Consider the following 25,527-nt stretch of genomic DNA (forward strand, 5'->3'; position numbering starts at 1 on the left):
CACAATGGCAAACTATGAAACAATGTAACTTCATCTGAATAGGAACAGATGGAAACGTGTTTGTACTTGAAAGAGTTACATCTTAACTTTGCTTGGCCTAAATAGCCAAGTGGTTATGGTACTGGGTTTGTAACCCCAAGATCAAGAGTTCAAATCTCACAATGGCAAACTATGAAACAATATAACCTCATCTGAAACAGATGGAAACATGTTTGTACTTGAAAGAGTTACATCTTAACTTAGGGCTTGGCCTAAATAGCCAAGTGGTTATGGTACTGGGTTTGTAACCCTAAGATCAAGAGTTCAAATCTCACAATGGCAAACTATGAAACAATGTAACTTCATCTGAATAGGAACAGATGGAAACGTGTTTGTACTTGAAAGAGTTACATCTTAACTTTGCTTGGCCTAAATAGCCAAGTGGTTATGGTACTGGGTTTGTAACCCCAAGATCAAGAGTTCAAATCTCACAATGGCAAACTATGAAACAATATAACCTCATCTGAAACAGATGGAAACATGTTTGTACTTGAAAGAGTTACATCTTAACTTAGGGCTTGGCCTAAATAGCCAAGTGGTTATGGTACTGGGTTTGTAACCCCAAGATCAAGAGTTCAAATCTCACAATGGCAAACTATGAAACAATGTAACCTCATCTGAATGGGAACAGATGGAAACGTGTTTGTACTCGAAAGAGCTACATCTTAACTTTGGTACTGGGTTTATAACCCCAAGATCAAGGGTTCAAATCTCACAATGGCAAACAGTGTAACTTCATCTGAAACAGATGGAAACGTGTTTGTACTTGAAAGAGTTACATCTTAACTTTGGTACTGGGTTTATAACCCCAAGATCAAGAGTTCAAATCTCACAATGGCAAACTATGAAACAATGTAACTTCATCTGTATAAACAGATGGAAACGTGTTTGTACTCGAAAGAGTTACAGGCATCACAGGGAACTGTTGGCATTGTAATTCTGCTTGGCCTAAATAGCCAAGTGGTTATGGTACTGGGTTTGTAACCCTAAGATCAAGAGTTCAAATCTCACAATGGCAAACTATGAAACAATGTAACTTCATCTGAATAGGAACAGATGGAAACGTGTTTGTACTTGAAAGAGTTACATCTTAACTTTGCTTGGCCTAAATAGCCAAGTGGTTATGGTACTGGGTTTGTAACCCCAAGATCAAGAGTTCAAATCTCACAATGGCAAACTATGAAACAATATAACCTCATCTGAAACAGATGGAAACATGTTTGTACTTGAAAGAGTTACATCTTAACTTTGCTTGGCCTAAATAGCCAAGTGGTTATGGTACTGGGTTTGTAACCCCCAGATCAAGAGTTCAAATCTCACAATGGCAAGCTATGAAACAATGTAACTTCATCTGAAACAGATGGAAATGGGTTTATACGCGAAAGAGTTACTACTCCCTTCCAGCTTGGCCTAAATGGCCAAGTGGTTATGGTACTGGGCTTGTAACCCTAAGATCAAGAGTTCAAATTTCACAATGGCAAACTATGAAACAATGTAACTTCATCTGAAACAGATGGGAACGGGTTTGTACTCGAAAGAGTTACTACTCCCTTCCAGCTTGGCCTAAATAGCCAAGTGGTTATGGTACTGGGTTTGTAACCCCAAGATCAAGAGTTCAAATCTCACAATGGCAAACTATGAAGCAATGTAACTTCATCTGAAACAGATGGAAACGGGTTTGTACTCGAAAGAGTTACATCTTAAAAACCAGGGGAGCTGGTTAGCTCTGTTGGCTAGACAGCTAGCATGTGGTTCAGAATCATGGCAACAGCGCAGGATTTGATCCCAGTTCTAACTTGGATTTTAAGGTTCCGTGGTAGTGTGGCCGAGTGGTCTAAGATGCTGGATTAAGGTTCCAGTCTCTATGGAGACGTGGGTTCTAATTACATCACTGTCAAGCGTTCAGGTGATCTAACTTATATGGGCTTGGCCTAAATAGCCAAGTGGTTATGGTACTGGGTTTGTAACCCCAAGATCAAGAGTTCAAATCTCACAATGGCAAACTATGAAACAATGTAACTTCATCTGAAACAGATGGAAATGGGTTTGTACTCGAAAGAGTTACAGACAGCAACATTTTAGCTTCTGTAGTTGTGGCCGAGTGGTTAAGGCGATGGATTAGAAATCCATTGGGGTTACCCCGTGCAGGTTCGAATCCTGCTGAGTACGTTTCTCAATAATTTGGCTTGGCCTAAATAGCCAAGTGGTTATGGTACTGGGTTTGCAACCCCAAGATCAAGTGTTCAAATCTCACAATGGCAAACTATGAAACAATGTAACTTCATCTGAAACAGATGGAAACAGGTTTGTACTCGAAAGAGTTACATCTTAACTTTGCTTGGCCTAAATAGCCAAGTGGTTGTGGTACTGGGCTTGTAACCCCAAGATCAAGAGTTCAAATCTCAAAATGGCAAACTATGAAACAATGTAACTTCATCTGAATAGGAACAGATGGAAACGTGTTTGTACTTGAAAGAGTTACATCTTAACTTTGCTTGGCCTAAATAGCCAAGTGGTTATGGTACTGGGTTTGTAACCCCAAGATCAAGAGTTCAAATCTCACAATGGCAAACTATGAAACAATATAACCTCATCTGAAACAGATGGAAACATGTTTGTACTTGAAAGAGTTACATCTTAACTTTGCTTGGCCTAAATAGCCAAGTGGTTATGGTACTGGGTTTGTAACCCCCAGATCAAGAGTTCAAATCTCACAATGGCAAACTATGAAACAATGTAACTTCATCTGAAACAGATGGAAACAGGTTTACTCAAAAGAGTATCAAGAGTTCAAATCTCACAATGGCAAACTATGAAACAATGTAACTTCATCTGAAACAGATGGAAACAGGTTTACTCAAAAGAGTATCAAGAGTTCAAATCTCACAATGGCAAACTATGAAACAATGTAACTTCATCTGAAAAACAGATGGAAACGGGTTTGTGCTCGAAAGAGTTACATGTTAACTTTTCTGCCGGCACTCTCGAGGCCTTCCATGCTCGGTGGGCACTGCGGGGACTGGGGTGCTTTACTGACCCCCTTAATCACATTTTGGTTTAAAGTTTATAAGTTTCCTTTAAACTTTGTTCTTAGTATTACAGCTGACCTGAATTATGGGCTGTGCTTGATTTATCCTAATTTTGTTAATTTAGTTTAATTGTTTTAACTCAAAAGAGTTACATCTTAACTTTCTTAACCCTGCCGCTACGTCTTGGTGCTCCCCAGATGTCCAGAGCCGAGGTGGAGGCAGTCTACTGACTGCTACACCCTATCTGTGATGACCTTGGCGGGCGTCCTCTGGAGGGCCGAGAGCTGGAGGGCCACGGCCTGCTTTCAGCGTCCTGTGTGTGGCAGTGGCACCCTCCTCGGTCTGTGAACTGGAGCTGCTGAGGTCACAGGAAGAGGGGATTCAGATGGGCCGGACACTTCCAGAGTCACCTGGATGGATGGCCCCAGGGGAGTACACCTGCTGATCCTCCTCCCAATGGGTGCCCGAGGGCCCTTGACCGAATTCTTGAGAAGTATGGGTAGCTGGAGTGAGATCAGGCTGCCCCACATACTTCTAATGTACACACTGTTGGAGGCCAACTATGGCATCAGCAATGGAGTTCAGCCTTCGCAGCAATGCAGGAGTGACGTCCTGGACCAATGTCTCTATGGCAGTCCCATCCTACCAGTGTTGACCTCAATGCGTTGGCATGCTGGTACTATCAACTTAGCCTGAAGACGGATGGACTCCTCTCTCGTGCTTTGCAATCTGAAGAGTGCAGCAGACATCCCTTCCTGATGTTCCTGAGCTTGTCTTTGCAGCTCCAGCAACTGTGACATGACCGAGTCCAGAGGCTCGTCATCTGACTCATTCTCAGCAGATTTCTGGCCTCTAGCCATCCTCTGAGTGCTGGGAACCTGGGAAGTCACTGCCTCTGCCTACTGTGGATCAGACAGTACGATGTGCTCACCAGATTGCAATCCCGAGGCTACTCTAAAGCTAGGTCCCACCGAGGTGTATGTCTCTGCGCTGGTGGAGGGTGTGGGTGAGCGCTGTGACGGGTCTTCAGAGAGGGTGCCTTCAGATTCCTCTTCATAGGTTTCTTCAGGGCTTGTTTGGAGGCCCAGGGTCATGGACTCTGTCAACTGGCAGATGTGCCTACGAAGGCAAGGGGAGATAATTAGTGTATGGCAGTGGCCTGTGAAACAGGACACATCACTCACAGCATGGTTGTTGCTGCTGGATCCTCACTTGGTAGAGCACCCCTGACTTCACTGTCAGCACAGGAATGGTCCAGATCCTCGCCAGCCATGAGGACCTTGATGTCAGGCATTCCTCCATCGATCTGCAACCTCTCTCACTTGTTGTGTGCCATCTTGTCCTGCATGAATAGAGATGGAGAAAGGAAAAGCAGGATGCCTGCCAGGCCAGATGATAAGTATGCCTGGCATGTATGGGTGATGAGTTGTCCCGTGGACGGGATGAGGACAATGAAGGTGTGTGTGAGAGAGTGAATGGCAATGTCCCTTGAACTGGCAATGAGCAAGGGCCCTGTGGATGTTTGATGGGTTTGTGAGAGTTGAGAGTGATGAGAAGAATGACTTACCCTGGCGGAATGGAGATCATTCATCCTCTTGCGGCACTGGGTAGCTGTCTTCTTTTGCAGGGTGTTGACACTGACCACCACTGCCAGTGCCTCCCAAGCCAGATTGCTGATGTTGCTGCCCATCCTGCAGCCTGTGCAGGGGTAGAGGACATCACTGCGAGCTTCCACTGTGTCCAAAATGTGCTGAAGGGAATGTCATTGAACCTGGGGGCTGCAGTTTTCTTGCCTCTTAGGGCCATGTCTTCTTCACTGCAGCCATGGGCTGGAAGCACTGAGAGCTATGCATGCAGCTGCACTTTAAGTATGGCACCCGGCGTGATAAAACTGCAAAATGATGGAGAATAAGAGCCTGCCCGCCATGGAAACAGTGTGTTTCCTGAGGATGCATAATTAATGCAGGGGTTTGGGACAATATAGCGTGAAAAGCCACCATTGCGGCCAACGTTTTACCCACCTGCTACTGCACTTAGGGATGATTTCACTCATGATCTCTCTCTCTCTCCCTGCTGTTCTCAAGTTCAAGACCTTACCTCTGATATATTTTTGAATCCATCACAGAGATAGAAAGGAACCTCAGGTACAATAGCATTAACTTTTGGAAAAGACAGATTATGGTTTCAAACAGACTGGCTCCAGGCATTGCAGTTTACATCGGCCTCAACTCCACTGGAATTTCAAGACCACCATGAAAAAAACTGCCTCAGCCATGAACACCAGCGAAGGATTCATAAACAGTGAACTCTATTTTTTTGCCTTTTATCATTGAACCTTAATCTGGCCAAAAGTAACCTCTACTATACAACTTGTAATTTTGTATGCTTATGTGTATGTATGTGTTGCAGAGGTCAGGACATGGGTTTAACTTTTTAAATGTCTTTATAGCTTTATCTGGGTGGGTTCTTAAGCACAATAAAAATGAATCCCTTTTTGGTTAAATTCAAGAAAGCCTATCAGACAAAGTTCTTCGCAATTAGCACTTAAATGGTTAAGTACAGACACTGAATTAATACCTTCGTCCTTTTAAATTACAAAAACCCCGTTACAATCAATCGAGGAGAAGGAAAGAAAGGGGGAGTCCAAAAATCCATCCTCACCCAGTCGCAACAATCACAAAAGAACAGATTATCTAGTCATTATCATGTTGCTGTTTGTGGGAGTTTGCTGTGGGTAAAATTGGCAGCTACATTACAAACACTTCCTACATTAGAAGTGACCACACGTCACAAATACTTCATTGGCTATATAGCACTTTTAGACATTTGTTGATGGTGTAAAGCGCTATATAAATGCAAGCCTTTCTTTCTAATGAAATATGGTCTTTATAAAGAGTGGGTCTTTTAATCTGGTCTCCCCTTCCTATGTAGCGACAGTATGTGAAGCAGGTTATCCACTTGGTTATTTGACAATTGCTCAGGTGCTTCTTTAACAAAGCAGGAAATGAGGGGAAACTACAAATGATTGTAGCTGTGACCTTTTCAAAATGTTTCCAGTAACCATTGTTATTCAAAACCTGAGTGAAAGACCATGCCCCCTTGTGTGCAAACAGCAACAGTATTGAAAGGAACAGGAGAGATGAGATAAATCCACTTGCGTTGATGAGGGGGTGCCCAACTTGCATTCTAAAAGCATAGATTGTCAGGAGAAGGGTAGACTGGGAGATGTAACACTTGCAACAATTTTCAGGTCAGGTGGAACTAGAGTAGAGATTGATCCAATGGGAATGTACTGAATGGGAGTCAATGAGAAGCTTGGGTCCATTGGCACAATGAGATTGACTGAGTGAGATTTAGTAAATCGGAATTCTATACAATGGGAGTGGGAGTGAAGGGGAGAAATCTCTTAATGAGATATAATATAACAATGCAGACTCGAAATAATGTCAGTAAATGGGAAGGATCCATTCCATGGGAACTCTATTCATCATTAATTTAATAATATAAGTCAGAAGGTATTAACATTTTTTAATGGTTTTTGAGATCTCTGGACAAACGATTAAAATCTGAGAAATGTTCTAAGAACCATGCTGCCACACACCCAACGTGGGATAATACTGACATAAACATGAAACCCAATGGGGATATTAAATAACCAAGTTTTGTGGATTCTCATTTCAGAGCAGTTGTCCATCAACTTACATTCAGGTTTTGAGAGCATTACTGCTTTCCTGAATGATTTTTTCCCCTCTGCTCCTTCCTTGAAGCTTTTGCCTTCTCAATGGGGCTGCAGGTCTACAACTACTGTCCTTCTCTGTCCTGAACTCTACAGCCATTATTCATGTATAAGACTGGATGCTAAATTTGATAGGTTAATGACCACGGACGGTACCACAGCAGGCGTCGATTCTGTACAAAGCAGGCTCGGGTTCACAATCCGGCGGTCACTGTACGGATGCGTGTCTGCAGCAGCAGGAGGCAGCTGAGATCCTCGGCACTTGGAGGAGTGCTGGGAGGAGGCGTCTGTGAGGTCCAAATCAAATGACAAGCCTGTAGATTTGGCCTTTGAACTCATTCTGGAGAGACAGCAGAAGGTGTGGGAACATCACACAGCGCTGTTGGAAGCCATCAACAGAGTGGCTCGCGAGTCTGCGTGCTCTCTGATGAAGTGGTGTCCACATGGGGAGGATGGCAGATGCCATGGAGACCCTGGTCCAGCAGAACATGGAGATGCGCACAGACCTCCACTCCATCGCAGTACCCATGGGTGAGTTCCTGCAGTGGCATTGCAAGAGAGAAGCAGGGCACCTCGACATCACTCCAGGTGCTCCTTCCCTTCAAGGAGTCAGGCTGGGGTCCCTAGGCACCCGAAGGGAGGAGGAGCATCAGCTGGACACCTCTGGGTCATCCACTCAGGAATCTCAGAGACTGTCCTCTCCCTCCGAGTCCCCCTTGCCTGTGAGCCCCTCAACCTCATCCTTTGTCACCGCAGAGGGAGCAGCTGGCCAGTGAGTGATTCTGAAGGGAGAAATGTGTATGTGTGGCAGGGCCTTTTGGAGCCTCGTGCAAGCACTCTCCCATTCATGTGGATCCTTCACATATCACACTCATCTCACTGCCCTGAGCATTTTCAGTGCTGCCTGCTGGAGTTCGCTTTCAGTTGTCCATCTGAGCTGACCTGCTTCCCCACTCACCCACTGATCGCACACCCATGCAGCATCTGATCTCGCCCAGCACGAATCTTCTTTCACTTTCGATTTAGACAGCAGGGTGGTGAGACAGTATTTCATGCACTGCCCTGTCCTTTCCCTTCCCGAGTCACCCATTTCCTTTCCCCCAACACTGTTGACTCCCCCACCCCCACCACCACACCCCCCCCGCCCCCCACCCCACCCCGTCATCACCTTCCAACTCCCCTCCGTGACCTACCAGCCACAACCCTTTTCCTTCCTGGGGATGTCCAGGTGAACATGCACGTTCCCTTCCTTCCCAAAAATCCCACTCCCATCCACATTCATCTCCCTGAACTCCTCCTTCCCACCCTCAGGGTCCATGTCTGCCTCTGAGTTACCATCAACCACCCTCGCTGTCCCTTCTACTGCTACTGCTGAACCCCCACCCTCCCACCTCACTCTGCCCTCGGTCATTCTCACCATTCCTTCAGACCATGTCAACCCTTAGCTCGCTCGCCAGGAGGCATTCATAAACTCTTCAGGGCCCTCCCTCGCAGGTCCATGTGGACGTCTCCCCCTCCAGTCCCCTTCCACCCACATGGAACCCCTTCCCCACCCTTAGACTCCCCACACCCCCCTACCAAATTAGTCCTTGCCTAAGCCAGCCTCCACCCCGGAATCCTTCAGACGCCCTTACTTCTTTCATCACCCTTACAACTTCCGTGCCTCCCCCACTGACTCTTTCCTCCACTCTTAGTCCGTCAGCCCTCTGACCAATTACACTTTCCTGCAGCCTTCCCCCCAGCTCCCCGACACCACTGGTCCTGCCCCAAAACTTTCATTCCCCTCCACCCGAACTCCGCCCCCCACCCCCCCCCCCCAACCCTGACACCTCTGCTGCCGCCTCAACCTCCTCCCCCACTGGAAACTTTCACTCCCCCCACCCAAACTCCCCCCAACCTCCTCCCCCCCGTCACCCAACCTTGGCCCCACCAGACACCTTCACTCCCCCACAACCTCCTCCCATCAGATATCTCCAGTCCCCCTACTCAACCTCCTGCCCAATCCCGTCCCCTCCATATACCTTCGCTCCCCCTCAACCTCCTGCCCTCCCAGACACCTTTGCTCCCTCCACCCAACCAACCTCCCCCCACCAGAAACCTCTGTTACCCCCCACAACCACATCTGCCCCAAGACACCTTCGCTCCCTTCAATCACCTCTCCCCAGACACTTTGCTCGCCCCACCGAACCAACCTCCCCCCACCAGAAACCTTCACTACCCCCTCCAACCACATCCGCCCCCAGACAACTTTGCTCCCCCCACACAAATTTCCCGTCAGACACCTTCACTCCCCCAACCCAAACTCCTCCCCCTGGACACCTTTGGTCCCCCCAGACAACTTTGCTCCCCCCCAACCTCCTGCCCCACAAGACACCTTCGGTTCCCCCCCTCCCCAACCTCCTCCTCCCCTCAGACATCTTTGCCTTCCCTTACCTCCTCCCCCACAAGACACCTTCCCTCCCCGCCAGACACCTTAGTTCCCCCCAACCAACCTCCCCCAACCAGACATCTCCACCCCCCCAACCTCCTCCCCCCAATAACCTCCTTCCCCCCAGACACCTTCACTCCCCCGTACTCAACCTCCTCCCCCAGATACCATGGCTCACCCCTGCCCAACCTCCTCACCCCCAGACAACTTCGCCACCCCCCACCCAACCTCGCCCCCACCAGACATCTTCGCTCTTCCCCAATCTCCTCTCTCCCAGACACGTTCAGTCCCCTCCAGACACCTTCGCTCCCCCTACCCAACCTGCCCCCCTAAGAGACCTTCGCTTCCCCACAACCTCCTCCCACCAGGCACCTTCAGGCCCCCCACCCAACCTCCTCGCCAATCTCATCTCCCCGAGACATATTCAATCTCCCGCAACCTCCTGCCCCCCAGACACCTTCGCTGCCTCCCAAACACCTTCGTTCCCCCCTCAAGACACCTTCAGCACCCCCCAACCTCCTCCCCAATCTCATCCCCTCCCCAGATACCTTCGCTACCCCCAACCTCCTGCCCCTCAGACATCTTTGCTCCTCCCCAAACACCTTCGCTCGCCCTTCCAACCTTCCCCCCCACCATAGACACCTTCGCTCTTCCCCAACCTCCTCCCCACCCTGACACCTTTAGTCCCCCCAGACACCTTCGCTCTGCCTTACCAACCTGACCCCCAAGCTTCGTTCCCTCCCCAGATACCTTCACTCCCCCCACCCAACCTTCCCCCCTCAAGACACCTTCACTCCCCCACAACCTCCTCCCACCACCTTCATTCGCCCACCCAACCTCCTCCCTAATCTCGTCCCCCCAAGACACCTTCGATCCCCCCCAACCTCCTCCACCTCCTGGACAACTTGGCTGCCCCCAAACCTTATCACTCCCAGAAACCTTCATTCCCCCTAACCTCCTCCCACCAAGACATCTTCACTCCCCCCAACAGACACCTTTGTTCCTCCCTGACACCTTTACTGCCCCCCCAACCCCCTCCCCCCACAAACATTTTCACTTCCCCCCTTCCAACCTCCACTCCCACAGGCACATTCGCTCCCCCCAAACCTCCACCCCCCCCAAACACGGTTGCTCCCTCACAATCCCACACCCTCCAAAGACATCTTCGCCCCCCCTCCCAACCTCACCCCCCTAGACACCTTCACTAGACCCCCAGACACATTCACACCCCCCAGCTTCCACCCTCAGAGATACATTCGCTCCACCCAAACCTCCTCCCCATTCACCCTCGCTCCCGAAACCTCATTCCCCACAGGCACTTTGGCGCCTCCCAACCTCCTCCCCCTGCAGATACATTGACTCCCCCCAACCAACTTCCTCCCCCAAGACACCTTCACTCCACCCCGCCCTACTCAACCTCCTCCCACCAGAAACCTTCGCTCCCCCCCAACCTCCTCCCCCCAGACACCTTCACTCCCCCCAACCCTCCTCCCCGACACCTTCACTCCCCGCACAACCTTCTTCCCCCAGACACCTTTGCACCCCCCACCCAACCTCCTTCCCGAACACACCTTCAGTCCCCCCAATCTCCTTCCCCCTGACAGCTTTGCTCCACACCAGGCACATTCACTCCCCCTAACCTTCCCCCCCAGACACCTTCGCTCCCACCCAACCGCCCCCCAGACACCTTCACTCCCCAACAACCTCCCCCCACCCCCAGACAACTTCGCTCCCCCCCACCAACCAACTTCGCTCCCCCCCGACACCTTCGCTCCCCCCAACCTCCTCCCCCCTCAGACATCGTCGCTCCCCCCCAAGGCACCTTCGCTCCCCCTGACCCCCAGACACCTTCGGTTTCCCCAACGTCCTCCTGCCATACACCTGTGCTCCCACCCAGACAGCTTCGCTCCACCCCCTAACAAGCTCCTACCCCCCCCGAAACCTTCGCTCTCACCAACGTTCTCTCCGCAAGACACCTGTGCTCCCCCACAACTACCTTCGCTCCATCTCAACCTCCTCCCCCCCGAGACACCTTCGCTCCCCAACCGCCAACCAGACACTTCCGTTCCCCTCGAGATACCATCGCTCTACCCAAACTCCTCCCCCCCGACACCTTCACTGCCCCTACCCATCTACCCCCCCAGCCACCTTCGCTGCCTCCACCCAACCTCCACCTCCCCACACACCTTCACTCTCTCCACCCAACCTCCACCCCCCTAGACATCTTCACTCCCCCCAACCTCCTCTCACCCAGATACCTTCCCTCCCCCCAACACCTTCGCACCGCCCCTAGACACCTTCACTCACCCCCACACAGCTTCTCTCTGCCTACCCAAACTCACCCCAAGACACCATCGGTCCCCGCAGATACCTTCAATGCCCAACCTCCAAAGAGACCTTCACCCTCACCAATCTCCTCCCTGCCCAGACATACTTGCTCCCAACAGACACCATCGCTCCCATCCAACCTTCTACCTCCCAAAATAGCTTCGCTCCCCCCACCCAAACTCCCCCCCCAAGACACCTTCGCTCCCCCACAACCTCCTCCCCTTCAGACATCTTTGGTCTCCCCAAAGTCCTTCCCCTTTCCACCTGCGCTCCCGGCCAGACAGCTTTGCTCCCCCCTCCAAATTCTTTCCCCAGACACCTTCGCTCCCCCCTGACACCTTCCCTCCCCCCACCCACTCAACCACCCCCCCCCCCCAGAGACCTTCGCTTCCCCTCAACTGCCTCCCCTCCAGACACCTTCGATCTCCCCAACTTCCTCCCCCCATACACCTGCATTCCCCCCCAGACACTTTGGCTCCCCCCAACCTCCTTCCCTGAGACACCTTCACTCACCCCCAAACAGCTTCTCTCCCCCTACCCAAACTCCACCCAAGACACCTTCAATGCCCAACCTCCTCCCCCCCAAGAGACCTTCGCCCCCCCAACTTCTTCCCTACCCAGACACATTCGCTCCCCACCAGACACCATCGCTCCCACCCAAACGCCTACCCCCAAAACAGCTTTGCTCCCCCCATCCAAACTCCCCCCACAACCTCCTCCCCTCCCACCACCTTTCAGTCTCCCCAACGTGCTCCCCCTATACACCTGCGCTCCTGCCCAGACAGCTTCGCTCCCCCAACCCAAACTTCTCTCCCAGACATCTTCACTCCCCCGAGACAACTTTGCCCCACCCACCCAACCTCCCACCCAGACACCTTTGCTCCCCCCAACCTCCTTTCCTTCAGTCACCTTCGATCCCCACAACCCAACCTCCTCCCCGCCGACACCTTTCGTTCTTCCCTTTACCTCTCCCTGCCGATCCTAGGCCTTCCTCTTCCACCCCCCCGGTACATCTTCCATTCCCAAACACAGCTGGATCTTCCTCTCCACTCACTTGACCATCATCTGTTGTTAACAGTCCCTCAACGGTGACTTTCCAACTTCCGTGAGCTGTTTTACAGCAGAGCCATGTCCATGAGAATCCACCCAGCATGCCATGGATGTTCCTCCAGGGTCCCTTTGCTGTCAGGTTCCAGCATCTTCTGCTCCTCAGATACCCGTGATGTGTGCAAGCCCTAACGCTAAGTCGCTACTTCTGTACGTCACACGTCAAGGTGTGTTCTACATTGGCATATTTTCCTGCCAACGAGGGGAGTAATCCAGTAGTGGGGGGAGTTTGATTCTGATGGGCTGGCCTAATAATATGATCTATTACAATGAGGTTCCAGACATCCGATGGTGGGAAACGTGGCCCACCGTTGGCGAGCTGAGCAGACAGTCGCAAACTAGATCCACGACATTGTGAAACCGAATTCTGGCCTTCTTGCCATACTTACCGCTCATGCCGCCGAACATGCCCAACACTAACAGGCACAGAAAGTTCCACACACTTTATTTTGCATGTGCTCTCTTCCTCGTGCTCTCACACACTCCCGGCCATGAGTCTCTTCAACCCAACCCAGGCCCTGCTGCCTCTCTCCCCACCTTGACAGCCTCTCTGTCTCCCTAGGCCCGGCTGCACCTTCCCTCCCCGGGCCCCATGGCATCTTCCCTCCCCCGGGCTCTGCAGCCTCTCCCTCTCTCTCCCTGGGCCAGGCAGTATCTTCTACCCCCAAGACCCCACAGCGCTTTCTCTCCCCCAGACCCCACAGCGCTTTCTCTCCCCCGGGCCCCACAACACCTTCACCCCTTGGACACTACATCACCTTTACTTCCTGGGCCCCGCTGCACCACCCCTATCTCCAGGCCCCGCAGCCTCTTTCTTCTTGGGTCAGGCAGTGCCTTCTCTTCCCCCAGGCCCCTCAGCATCTCCTCTGCACAGGCACCACAACACCCTCTCTCCCCAGCCCCTGCAGCCTCTCTCTGTCTCTCTCACCCCCTGGGCCAGGCAGCTCCTTCTCTCCTCTGGACCCCTCAGCACCTCCTCCCACCCAGCCCCTGCAGCCTCTCTCTCTCTCTTTTGGGCCCCTGAGCACCTTCTCCCCGCCTCAGGCCCTGCAGCACCTTCTCTCTCTCCCAGCACACTTACCGACACCTGTGATTGTTGCTCCTCCAATCAGACAATTTCACGCTGAGCAGTAAACACGGGAGAGTAACAGCCTGCCATTGGAGGCACAGCTCCTTACAGAATCTTCAACTTCAATTACCTGTCTTACTGGCAGTTTGAACAGTGGCTCCGGGGGCTACACAGAATGGCTTCAGGAGCCACAATCTGGCTTGCAGGCTACCTGTTGGACAAGCCTAGGCCAAAAAGTGAGGAAATTAAGGTAATTAATATCAGCAGAGAAAAAGTACTGGAGAAATTTAAGGGACTATAAACTGACAGATCCCCAAGACTGCAAGAGATGGTGGATGAGCTGGTCATCATTTTCCAAAACTCACTAGATTCTGGAATAGTCCCAGCAGGTTGGAAGTTAGGAAAGCTATTCAGAAGAGAAGGGAGAAAGAAAACAGTGAACTACAGACCAGGTCGCCTGACATCAGTCATTGGGAAAGTGCTACAATCCATTATTAAGGAAGTCTTAACAATGCACTTTGAAAAGCATAGTATGATCAGACAAAGACAACATGGTTTTACAAAATGGAAATCATGTTTGGGGATAGCACTAGGAGGGTACATAAAAGGGGACCATTAGATATAGTATATTTGAATTTCCAATAGCCATTAGATAAGGTGCCACACAACAGGCTACTAGGCAAGATAAGGGGCCATGGAGTTGGGAGGTAATATATTATCAATAGAGCATTGGTTAAGACAAGAAATAAAATGGGGCATTTTCAAATTGGCAGGCTGCTGTGAGGGTCAATGCTGGAGCCTCAGCTATTTACAATCTATATTAATGACTTGGATGAAGTGACTAAGTTTGATGATGATACAAAGCTAGGTGGCAATGCAAACTGTGAGGAGGACACAAAGGCTGCAAAACGATATAGACAGATTAAGTGAACGGGCAACAAAATGGCAGGTGGAGCATAATGCAGGAAAACGTAAGATTATTCACTTCAATCATAAGAATAAAAAAGCAGAATATTTTTTGGAAGGTATTAAACTTGTAAATGTTGATGTTGAGAGGGACCTGGGTGCATTCATACAAGGAATACAAAGTTAAGCATGCAGGTACAGGAAGCAATTAGAAAGGCAAATGATATGTTGGCCTTTATTGCAAGGGAGTTGGAGTATAAAAGTAGGGAAGTCTTGCTACGATTGTACGGGGCTTTAATGAGAACACATCTGAAATAGTGTGCGCAGTTTTGTTCTCCATATCTAAAAAAGGATATACTTGCATTGGAAGCTGCACAGCTAAGGTTCACTAGAATGGTCCCTGGGCTGAGAGGGTTGCCCTATGATGAGAGGCTGAGTGATTTGGATTTATATTTTCAGCAGTTTAGAAGAATGAGGTGATCTCATTGAAACATACAAGATTCTGAAGGGGCTTGACAGGGTACATACTGAGAGGTCGTTTCACCTTGCTGAGAATTTAAAACCCACAGGCCACAGTCTTGGGATAAGGGGATGATAAATTATGACTGAGATGAGAAATTTCTTCACTCAAAGGTTCGTGATCCTTTAGAATTCTCTACCTCAAATGGTTGTGGATGCTTCATCTTTGAATATTTTTAATGCTGGGATAGAGAGTTTTATGGTCTGTCAGGGAATCAAAGGATGTGTGGAGTGCTTGGAAAATTAGAGTTGAAGACCAAGGTAGCTATGATTGCATTGAATGGTGAAGCAAGCTCAACATGCCATTTGGTGTACCCCTGCTCCTATCTCTTGTGCTCTTGAATGTTACTTGCCACCTATCAGCCCAAGCCTGAATGGTATCCAGATCTTGTTGCATATGGACATGGACTGCTTCAGTATCTGAAGCGAATGGTACTGAACATTGTGCAGTCATCAGCAAATATCCTAATTTCTTACCTTATGATGGAAGGAAGACAATTGATGAAGCAGCTGAAGATAATTGGGCCTAAAACACTACATTGAGGAACTCCTGCAGATGTCCAGAGGCTGGGATAATCAACCTCCAACAATCAGAAGCATCTTCCTTTATGGTAGGTATGACTCCGACCAGAGTTACTCCCCTAGGTTCTCATTAATCCATTGGTCATGGGATTGCTTAGCTTTGTGTATTGCATGCTGCTTCCGCTGTTTGGCATGCAAGTGGTCCTGTGTTGTAGCGTCACCAGATTGGCAGCATATTTTTTGATATGCCTGGTGCTGCTTCTGTTATGGTCTCCTACATTCTTCATTGAACCAGATTGGTCTCCTGGCTTGATGCCAATGGTAGAGTGAATGATATGCCAGAAAATGAGATTACAGATCGTGGTGGAATGCAATTCTGCTGCTAATGCTCCACAGTGCCACATCAATGCCCAGTTTTGAGCCGCTAGATGTGTTCAGAATCTATTCAATTTCATAAAGTGATAGTGTTACACAACAGGATAGACAATGTTAAAAGCAAAAAACTGCGGATGCTGGAAATCCAAAACAAAAACAGAAACAGAAATACCTGGGAAAAACTCAGCAGGTCAGGCAGCATTGGCGGAGAAGAGCACAATTGATGTTTTGAGTCCTCATGACCCTTCAACAGAACTAAGTAAAAATAGGAAAGGGGTGAAATATAACTTGTAAACACAGTTACAGATGCACAAAGCTGGTAGCAAAAACCTGGCAGGATTTTGAGGGGCATGGACAGGGTGGATAGGGAGCGCCTGTTCCCCTTTGTTGAAGGGTCAGTCAAGAGGGGACACAAGTTCAAGGTGAGGGGCAGGAGGTTTAGGGGGGATGTGAGGAAAAACTTTTTTACCCAGAGGGTGGTAACAGTCAGGAATGCGCTGCTTGGAAGGGTGGAGGAGGCGGGTCACCTCACATCCTTTAAAAGTACCTGGATGAGCACTTGGCACGTATTAACATTCAACGCTATGGGCCAAGTGCTGGTAAATGGGATTAGGTAGGTAGGTCAAGTGTTTCTCACGTGTCGGTGCAGACTCGATGGGCCGAAGGGCCTCTTCTGCATTGTGAGATACTGTGATTTTCCGGCCCCGCCCACTGCCGGATCATCTGCTGCTGCGCAGAAGTCAATGGACTTTTGGTTAGGCCATTGCATCCCCTGCAGCAGCTCCCGCCACAGTGGGGCTGGAAAATCCCGGCCTATTTGTCCACTTCTGATATATTTCCCTGTTGATAGAGCCCTCCGAGTTGGCCTGTTCTTTTGTTATTTTGGAAGAGATAAGGAAATAGAGAGAGAAAAACCTTAAAAGGGACTCTCAATCTCTACAGAAAAACTTTGTCAGTATGAACTGACAGAAAATAGTTATATCAGTATTTGATTGGCTTGATTATTTATGCTTCTTTTTATTGGTCCAGTCTGATGCAAATACAATCAAATCCATTTATATGCAACCCAGTAAATGGACATTTATACCAAGTCCCAGCTTGTTAGTCACTTAAGTCAGCAATAGTACAGCCATTCCTCGGCATATACATCCAGCATAAGTGCTAGCTTTTATCATTTCTCACATAATGGTTTCCTATCAGAAGTACCCCATTCTGACATAAACCACCCCATCTGCTATACAGAGCCATCTCTGGTGCTTTCTCTTGCTTCCATCGTTTATGACTATGTGGAGGGCAGGGGCATGCCTGGAAGGCAACAATTTTTCCATCCCCTCTTTACTGTTCCATGGAAAATGGCAGCCTGCTGAAAAATCGCCTAAGTGCCCACTATTCACTGCTCAGTGGACTATGTGACACAGCCAAGCTCAATTCAAATCTCCACATGCACATATGTGTACAGGTGACTGTTTAGGGAGGAAGAGTGGAAACCCTTGCTGATTTTTGCCCTCCCTTGTATAGGGGCACTGGGCCCAACTGTACCTTATTACAACACACATCAAGAGCTAAACCTGTGATCTCTGGTCAGCTCAGTATCATAAGGAAAGTGAAATTGGCATTATACTTCAGGATATCAAAGTTAAGTGGGGGGAGAGGGAGATTGCATACACTAACAAAGTGTGGGATAAAATTATTGGTCATTGTTTTGCAGATCTCTTCCCTCAAACTGTTACATAAAAATCCAGCAGGTCTAACCCCACGTCAGTAAATATTACCATGATCTGAATTTGCCTCTCTGGTTGGTTTGTTTCTGCAAACTCTGCACTCATCAAAATGAGAGATAGTAATGCTGGGCAATGGAGCATCTGGTATCAACACTCCCCACAGTTACAGCAGCACTCAATGCAAAATAAAGCCCTTGTAATTTTCCCAAAAAATGTGCTTCAGCTCCAATGCAGAATTGCTAGCCCCTCTAATGCATGGATGCAATTCCACCTTCCCCCCACCCAGTTCCCATAACAACCAGCCCATGGCCTCTTTTGAATAAAATTCCTAAATAGTGCTGGACAAGGAACAGTTTTGTGTTGGAAGTCTGCACTGGATTAACACTGCCCCACTCACTTGACTTAGGAATACAGAGGAAGAGATTTGTGTTTTATTAATATAGGCTGAATCTGATTGATCCCAGAGTTATTGCCTAACACACAGCTCCACCTAGTTCCCCAGCCCCAGCTGTTTCTATTGAATCCCCAATTTCCAGTTGTTCAAACTTCTGGGAATGGGTACATCTTTTGCTTGTGCCATTATATATTGAGGTAGGAAACTTTACACAAGGTCAATGGACTGAAAATTGTGAAAATCTGTGTAAGCACATGTTCCAGACAAGACTGATAGGGGTGGGGCTGGGAGAGAATAAATGGATTTAGATATTGGGGAATAAGGAAAGCACATCTGAGTTTGAAAATCAAAGATAACATTTAAAAGGAGCCAAAACATATTGCAAAAACAGAAAGAAAAACAATTTGCACGGACGAAACTGAGACTTCCAATGTGATGCCCACAATCCTGGCTTTTCAGCTTCATTTCAAACACTATGTGATTCCTTTCTTCATGACAATCAGCCAGGGAATGGTGCTGTGCGATCTCATGGTATGACATGCCTGCATGTAATTCCTTTGTCAGCTACTCCTATTTTGAATTAAGTGCACCAGCAATAAATACAGCTCACGATTGGAGCCCAAAATACCCCCGGATAAACTGGTTATTTCGGTATTAATAGTAATATCACCAGTTTTACTGGCACTTGCCTACTGGGCCACCAATTCTATGGTGATACCACCAGTTTCACTGGCATTCCCCTGCTTGACTACTAGTACTACTGGTGATATCACTAGTAATGCTGCCAATGTCACCAGTTTTACTTACACTTCCTGCAGGGCTGCCAGTTCAAAACTGGTCTTCAAAACTGGGTGAATTGGTACCAGTTTTACTGATCATCCCTTCTGGGCGTTAGGACAGGAAACTGAATTCAATACAAATAAATCAATTGCTCATATGATAATATCATCCCGTGGTGTAATTAGCAGATTACAATGGTCAAAATGGGAGCTATGCTCCAACACCGCTGTAGTAAACTCTGCGTGTAACACTTCTCCCCTTTTCCACAGCCAGCCCCATTTTGTCTGGAGAGACAGTGGAAAGCATCGAGGGTTCGTTCATCTGAGCAATTCCTTCACTTATAATATTAGCCCTGGGCCTAAGAACATGCAGTGCTACATGACCCACTGGCTGGAAAGTTTCACAGTGAGGAACACCCTGGGACTTGGTTCACAGTTTCAAGAAGGAACAACATGGCTGCATCCAACTCATCTGACACGAGGCAAATCAAGGCATTTGTTTCAGAAACATGCACGCACACAAAATGCAAATATAAAAACAACTGCCAAAGGTTGAAGATAAACCAATCTACAAAAGGGGTCCATATTTAAGTAATTATACACACAAAAATGTCACAGAGACACATCAAGAGAATCTCACTGGAATATTACAATAACTGTACTATCCTGGAAAATTTACAACCAGACAGACTTCTTTTGTTTTGTTCAAAGAACCAGTTTACACAGCCAATAGCAGAGAATGGAGCAGCCTGCCTCCACTCCACTCACTTTCTTCCTGATGTCTGCAGTCCTGGTTGACAGCTTTGAGGACAGTGTGGCAAGATTTCAATTCTTCCCTTCCTGCTGGCTGTGTGCTCGTTTTCCAGGTAAGGTCAGAGAGTCTGTAAACCTTTTATTTTGTTATTAAATCCTTTCTCATTCTGAGCATCAACACTGGGGGTGATTTTATCTTTCGGCAATAATGTAAAGCCAGTGATATCGGTTCTTCCACCCGTTGTATAACTCACACAATGTTCCTAGGCATTGAAGTAAAAGTTAAAATTATCCCCCATTAAGCCAGGGCTCCTTTCCTTTCCTAATTCAATGCAATGATAATGACCATATCCTACAGCAGTATTATCTTGGTGTTCAGTTGATGTCAAGTCGTACAATATATATAAATCTAAACCAATCACCAGAATCTTCAGAGCCAAATATCCAATTAGTTGGATATTTTGAAGGGGAAGTTCTGCACTGTTGGATTAAGGCCCTTCTTATACATAATATATACAGTGCAACCATACAGTACCAGTGTAATAGGTTGTGCACTCTTTAAATAAATCACTCTTTAATAGCCGCTTCTCTTCCTAGTCTACCACACTGTTGGTCTAAGGAAACCTTTTTGAAGTTGAGATCTTCATGGCTGGGGCCTGCAGAATCTACAAGTATCTACCTGTGACTGATGGCAATTATCAGAAGGGTTTTAAACTGACCACTCAGCCCCAGTGCCCTGATTGCTTTCTGTTAGGTTAGAGTCCACATGGACTGCTCAAATCAAGTTACATTTTAAAATGTTCAGCTTCTTAAAAAGTAAATGTTCCCATCAGGATTTTAAAAGGTCACCAAAAATTGCTTAGCCACAACATCCCATATTACCTATATCAGAATGAAAGAGCACAGAAATTGCTTTAAAAATAGCTACAATATACACAGGCTGATGCGTTAATGTGGAAATCTGCAATAAAAGATTCCACTGATTTGGCCAAATTGTTTGTATGCTGCCTATGATGTCCAAGTAAGGTTGAATGTCTTAATATGGCCACCAGGGAAGGGGCATTGGTTGCAGTTCCCTGAAGGTTCAGAAATTGAAAGATTGGTTCCAAAGAAGAGTCATATTGGAATTGGCTCTGTTTCTCTCTCCACACACGCTGCCAGGCCTGCTGAGCATTTCCTGTGTTTATTTCAGGTTCCCAGCATCCGCAGTATTTTGCTGTTATTGAAAGACTGTTTGATTCTCTGCACCCCACCCCCCTCACCTCTCTCGTTTGGGGTTTTGAGGCTAACTGTGGCACTTCAAAAGATTAGATAATAGCACAGAACAATGGAACCTAGGACCTGTCCAGTCACTGGGACTCAGTACCACACAGGTTGATTCATTTCAATCAACGGAGCCAACTGGGAAGCTGAGAACTCTCAAACAATTCCTCCCTTGGACATAATCATGGTGAAGGCTTCAGTGCCAACCTTCTTAAGTCATGGTTTTGAATTTTTGCTCATTAACTTTGAATGGGATAAAGGGATAAAAAAAAACTCAAACCTTCTTAAAATCTTTTCGCACAAACCTTTCACAATTAGACAGCTTACTCACTTAAATGCGTGGGTGGTCCAGTGTGGTGGTTAAATACATGGAAGTTTTGACCTGCAGCTGTACAGATCTACAGTCTTTTTTCTAAATGCCCAGGTAAAAGTAAACAGTTAACAACAGTGATTTGTTTAAAAAATACCATAGGTAATAAGGGTACTTATTAAATGAATGCAACAGGGGGATGGATTGATTTGCCTCCATCTCTTACCGGTAAATCAACCTGCTGGTGAAATGTTTGGCTCTGGATCTGTCAGGAAAACCCAAGCCACTGATCTGCACCTGCCACATAGCTCTGAGTTTCACTTTCTCAAACCTCTGCTGGCATTATGGACCCTACCCCATAATCCTCTGGTGATTATGAATGGATGTTGACTGCAAACACCAACCCCCATCGCCCCACCCACCACACTGTAAACATTACAAAAGCCTGAATGGGCTGCCCTTTAGACTCCAGCGAGTTTGCAGTAGACATCGTTTGAAATAACATTAAACATCCGTCACGATTAAAAGTTCCAATGTGCACAAAAAAAGTATAACTTTTCCACACAATTTTCTTTTAAAAAATACAGCTGTAAAATAAAGTAATTAGGTCCATATTAATATTTTCAGCCTCCAATATCGTAAACCTGCCCTTTGCAAAGTAGCGAGCATTCACCTTGGATCCTTTTATAATACCTCTCAAGTTGCTATCATCTCAACAGCAGCAACAGCAGTGGGCACATCCTGAATATGGAAATATATCTGGGCTACACAGTGTCACCATGTCACGTGCAATTTAAACAGCATGAAGTTAATGCTAGCGCCGATGTACCACCACAAGTAGCCAACTTTGTTAAACACCATTGACCTTAGTTATCCATCCATCGCATTGGTGAGGCTCAGCTTGGCAGGTTCTTACCATCAAACTGTTGCTTGGTAGCTGTAACTGTCATGTTGCCATTTTTAGTTTTGGCATCTGGTTGCTCCAGCCTGTCGCTTTAGTCAGTGGGGGTGGGGGCAAAAAAACACACACACAGACACACAGAGGCTGGTCGATGGTTGAGTCACCAACGATCCATGTCGTCACAAATGGCAGCAGGCATGCACAGTCTTTGAGGGAAAGAGGGTGAAGTGGGGGGGTTGGGGGAGGGCTTGTTGCCAGGTCCTCGCCGGTGTTACACAGCTGTCTCCTGATCCTCTCGCTGAATCATCTGGTAGTGCTGCCGGTTTTCTAGGTACGCCGCCAGCTCCATGTCCATGGCCTTCTCCGCTTTGTTTTTTGGAGTATCTCCCTGAGAAGCAGTGCGAGAAAGAAAGAATGGTAAGTCAGGAAGTGGGAGTGCATCCGTGGCATAATGTTCCACCTTCCCTTTCAATAGGGCACTTTCTAAAAGCAGGTGAACTAAACCAAAGGAACAGGTGATATTGTTTGAAAGAGGTCTGAAAGCTGTGCCTCTCTATGTTTTTGCTCATTCCTCAATGGCTACCACATCTCGCCAGTATTGGGGCAATGTAGGCCTGTTACAAAGTTGACTCTTTTTGCAGTATGGTGTCAGCGGTGGTTCAGTTGGTAGCACTATCAGTGAGTCAGAAATCTTGGGTTCAAGCCCCACCCCAGGACGTGACCACAAAGATCAGAGCTGACACTTCAATACAGTACTGAAGGAGTGTGGCACCACTGGAGCTCTTCTGATGAAATGTTTAACCAAACCCTGACTGCCCTCTCCGGCAAATGTTAAAGACCCCAGGGCACAATTTCAAAGAAAAGCAGGGAATGCTGTCTGGGCAATAATTATCCCTTAATCAACATCACAAAAACAGATCAGCATTGTTTCATTGCTAATTGTGGGAGCTTGCTGAGTGAACTGTTTACTAGATGGCAGCAGTGACTATATTTCAAAAGTACTCGATTGGCCACAAGAGCTTTGGGGTGTCCTGAGGTTGTGAAAGGTGCTATACAAATGAAAGTCCTCATTTTTTTCTTTTGCTAAGACTGTAACATTACAAACCAATGGCACCCTCCATTGCCCACACTTGCTCCTCACAAAGTGAGCTATCATGACCACGGTTGCCAATCCCCTCAGCCTTCTTCTCGAGAGTAAGCCAGGTACATGAGAAAGAGCAATTTGATTCATGACAAAGAAGCAAGACTCTGGTGTTCTGTAGCTCACACTGTGGCAGACAGGACATCTGTGCTTGTATGGCTAAAACTGCTCTGAAAACAGAATCCTAAATATAGACAAATTATGTTTTTTGATCCATAAAGGACAAGATCTTCTATTTCCATAGTATCTTTAAGGTACAGAATACAGCAAACTACATCACAAACAAGAATAAGGAAAACAGAATAATTGCAAGAATACCAATGTCAGGAGAAGCAACAACTTTATACTGTGTGAGGATGAAGTGCTGATTGGTTGGCAAGTAGCGCCTGATTGGTAGAGGCGCTGCCATGGAGAATGCATCAGTTAATGGTGGCTGACAGTTAACTGCCAAGCATTGTTTGAAATTCAAACCAGGCAGCTTGATTCTGATTTGCTTAAATTTCAAACAATGCTTGGCAGTTAACTGTCAGTCACCATTAACTGGTGCATTCTCTATTGAAATGCCTCTACCAGAATCCACTTGCCAACCAATCAACACTCTCTTCTCATACACTATAAAGTTGTTGCTTCCCGACATTGGTATTCTTGCAATTGTCCTGATGAGCGCAAGACGAAAAGCTTCGACAAAATGTCTTTTCAGCAATACTCAAGTTTGTACCATCAAATGACTATAAGAAAAACAGATGAGGAGCTGGAGAGGAAAGGATTAGGAAATATTCAAAGCTTGGTCCAAGAGATGGGCTTTCAAAGGGCTGTGAAAACAGATGGGTAATGGATTAGGGAGGCAGTAGGATCGAGGGTGGTTGAAAGATCGATCTCTACTGATGGATTGGAGGGAGTGGTGGAACACAAAAGACCAGAGCCACAGGGACAGAGATTTTGGGAGGGTATGAAATACTGGAGAATTTTGCAGAGAATGGCCTCAGGGTAAAGCCATGGAAGAATTTGAAAATGAAGAAGTGGATTTTAGATTGTGGGCCTGGGAGCCAAAGCTGGTCAGTTATGATCAAGCTGATGGGTGAGCGGGATTTAATACATGGGCAGGATATGTATATGGCAGCATTTTGGACAAGTCGGGTTACTTGGAAAAAGGAGGCCATCAAGGGAAACCAATCCAGGATCTCTCCTGATTGGTCATAATGGTAATACAGAACTGAAGGCTAGCCACACTAGTTTGGAGTTGTTCCCAGGACACTGGGTGCAAGTGGCACACTATGTCTCAGTCGCAGCCATCCTGTCATTTAACTACCAAAGATAGTCATTGACTAGTCACATAGTATGGGCAATCGTGAAGCAGCAGACCATTGTATGTACCTTGTCTGATTTTCGTACTTTCCACTGAACGCAAAGGTAAAGGAAATTGGGCAGGATGTAAAAGGAACTGTAGGCTCGCTATCACTCACTGTATGTTACTGACGATGACCAACTTTCTGTACCTAATATAAATCAGCATAAGAATGCTGGGAATACATTTACAATGCAGGGGAGGATATCGATCAAGGAAGCTCAGTTTTTAAATGAATGATAATCCCTTCGCTTTGATCAACAACTTGCATTTGTAGAGCACCATTAACTTAGTAAAACAACCCAAGGAGCTTCGCAAGTGCATTCTCAGGAAATAAAAACTGACACCAAGCCAAGAAAGGAGATATTAGAACAGCTGGCCAATAGGTGTTCAAAGCAATTAGTTTCAAGTGGCGTGTTAAAGGAGGAGAGAGAGGTGGAGGGAAAGAGGTTTAGGGAGGGAAGCGCACTAATGCATGAAATGTCCTTTAATTGAGCTGCCTTCAGTGCGAGGTGTAAGGGCTAGAGTTTGTAAGGGTAGAGGGAGCTGTGATCTTGATCTCATAGTGACCTCAGAGTCTGAGGGGAGGTAGCAGCGCTCTAAGTGCTTCAATTGTAACTCATGCTCCCTGCCAGCTGGACAACATCCCATTAAAAGGCTCCATCCCTTGCAACAGGTCTCAAATCTGTTAGGTTCTCTCTCTTTCCCCTACACAGTTATCTACCCAGAGGACAAGTGAAGGTGGCAACACTAATGGAACAGATGACAGCAAACTCCAAACAGTTGTCTTAGAGGACAGTGAAAAAAAACAAGAGTGAAACAGTTCCAAGTTCCTTGTAATTCTAAATCCTTTTGGCAGAAT

The 25,527-nt window shown here is 47.3% G+C and overlaps 1 protein-coding gene and 1 non-coding gene across 3 annotated transcripts in view; one reads left to right on the forward strand and one right to left on the reverse strand.

The window, feature by feature from the left end:
* The first annotated feature begins 2,126 nt into the window (after window positions 1–2,126).
* Window positions 2,127–2,208, forward strand: trnas-aga. The gene has a single exon. It is a non-coding gene; the product is annotated as a tRNA-Ser (tRNA).
* Window positions 2,209–17,055: 14,847 nt separating this feature from the next.
* The window catches only part of dgkza (diacylglycerol kinase, zeta a), a 328,455-nt gene continuing 319,983 nt past the window's right edge, over window positions 17,056–25,527 (reverse strand). For both annotated transcript variants that reach the window (XM_041196989.1, XM_041196988.1), the window contains one exon: window positions 17,056–22,567. In XM_041196989.1, coding sequence (XP_041052923.1) covers window positions 22,451–22,567 — 117 coding nt within the window. In that variant the 3' untranslated portion in view covers window positions 17,056–22,450. The remainder of the gene's footprint in view (window positions 22,568–25,527) is intronic.

This window comes from Carcharodon carcharias, chromosome 10 (genome assembly GCF_017639515.1).
Source record: "Carcharodon carcharias isolate sCarCar2 chromosome 10, sCarCar2.pri, whole genome shotgun sequence".
NCBI lineage: Eukaryota > Metazoa > Chordata > Chondrichthyes > Lamniformes > Lamnidae > Carcharodon > Carcharodon carcharias.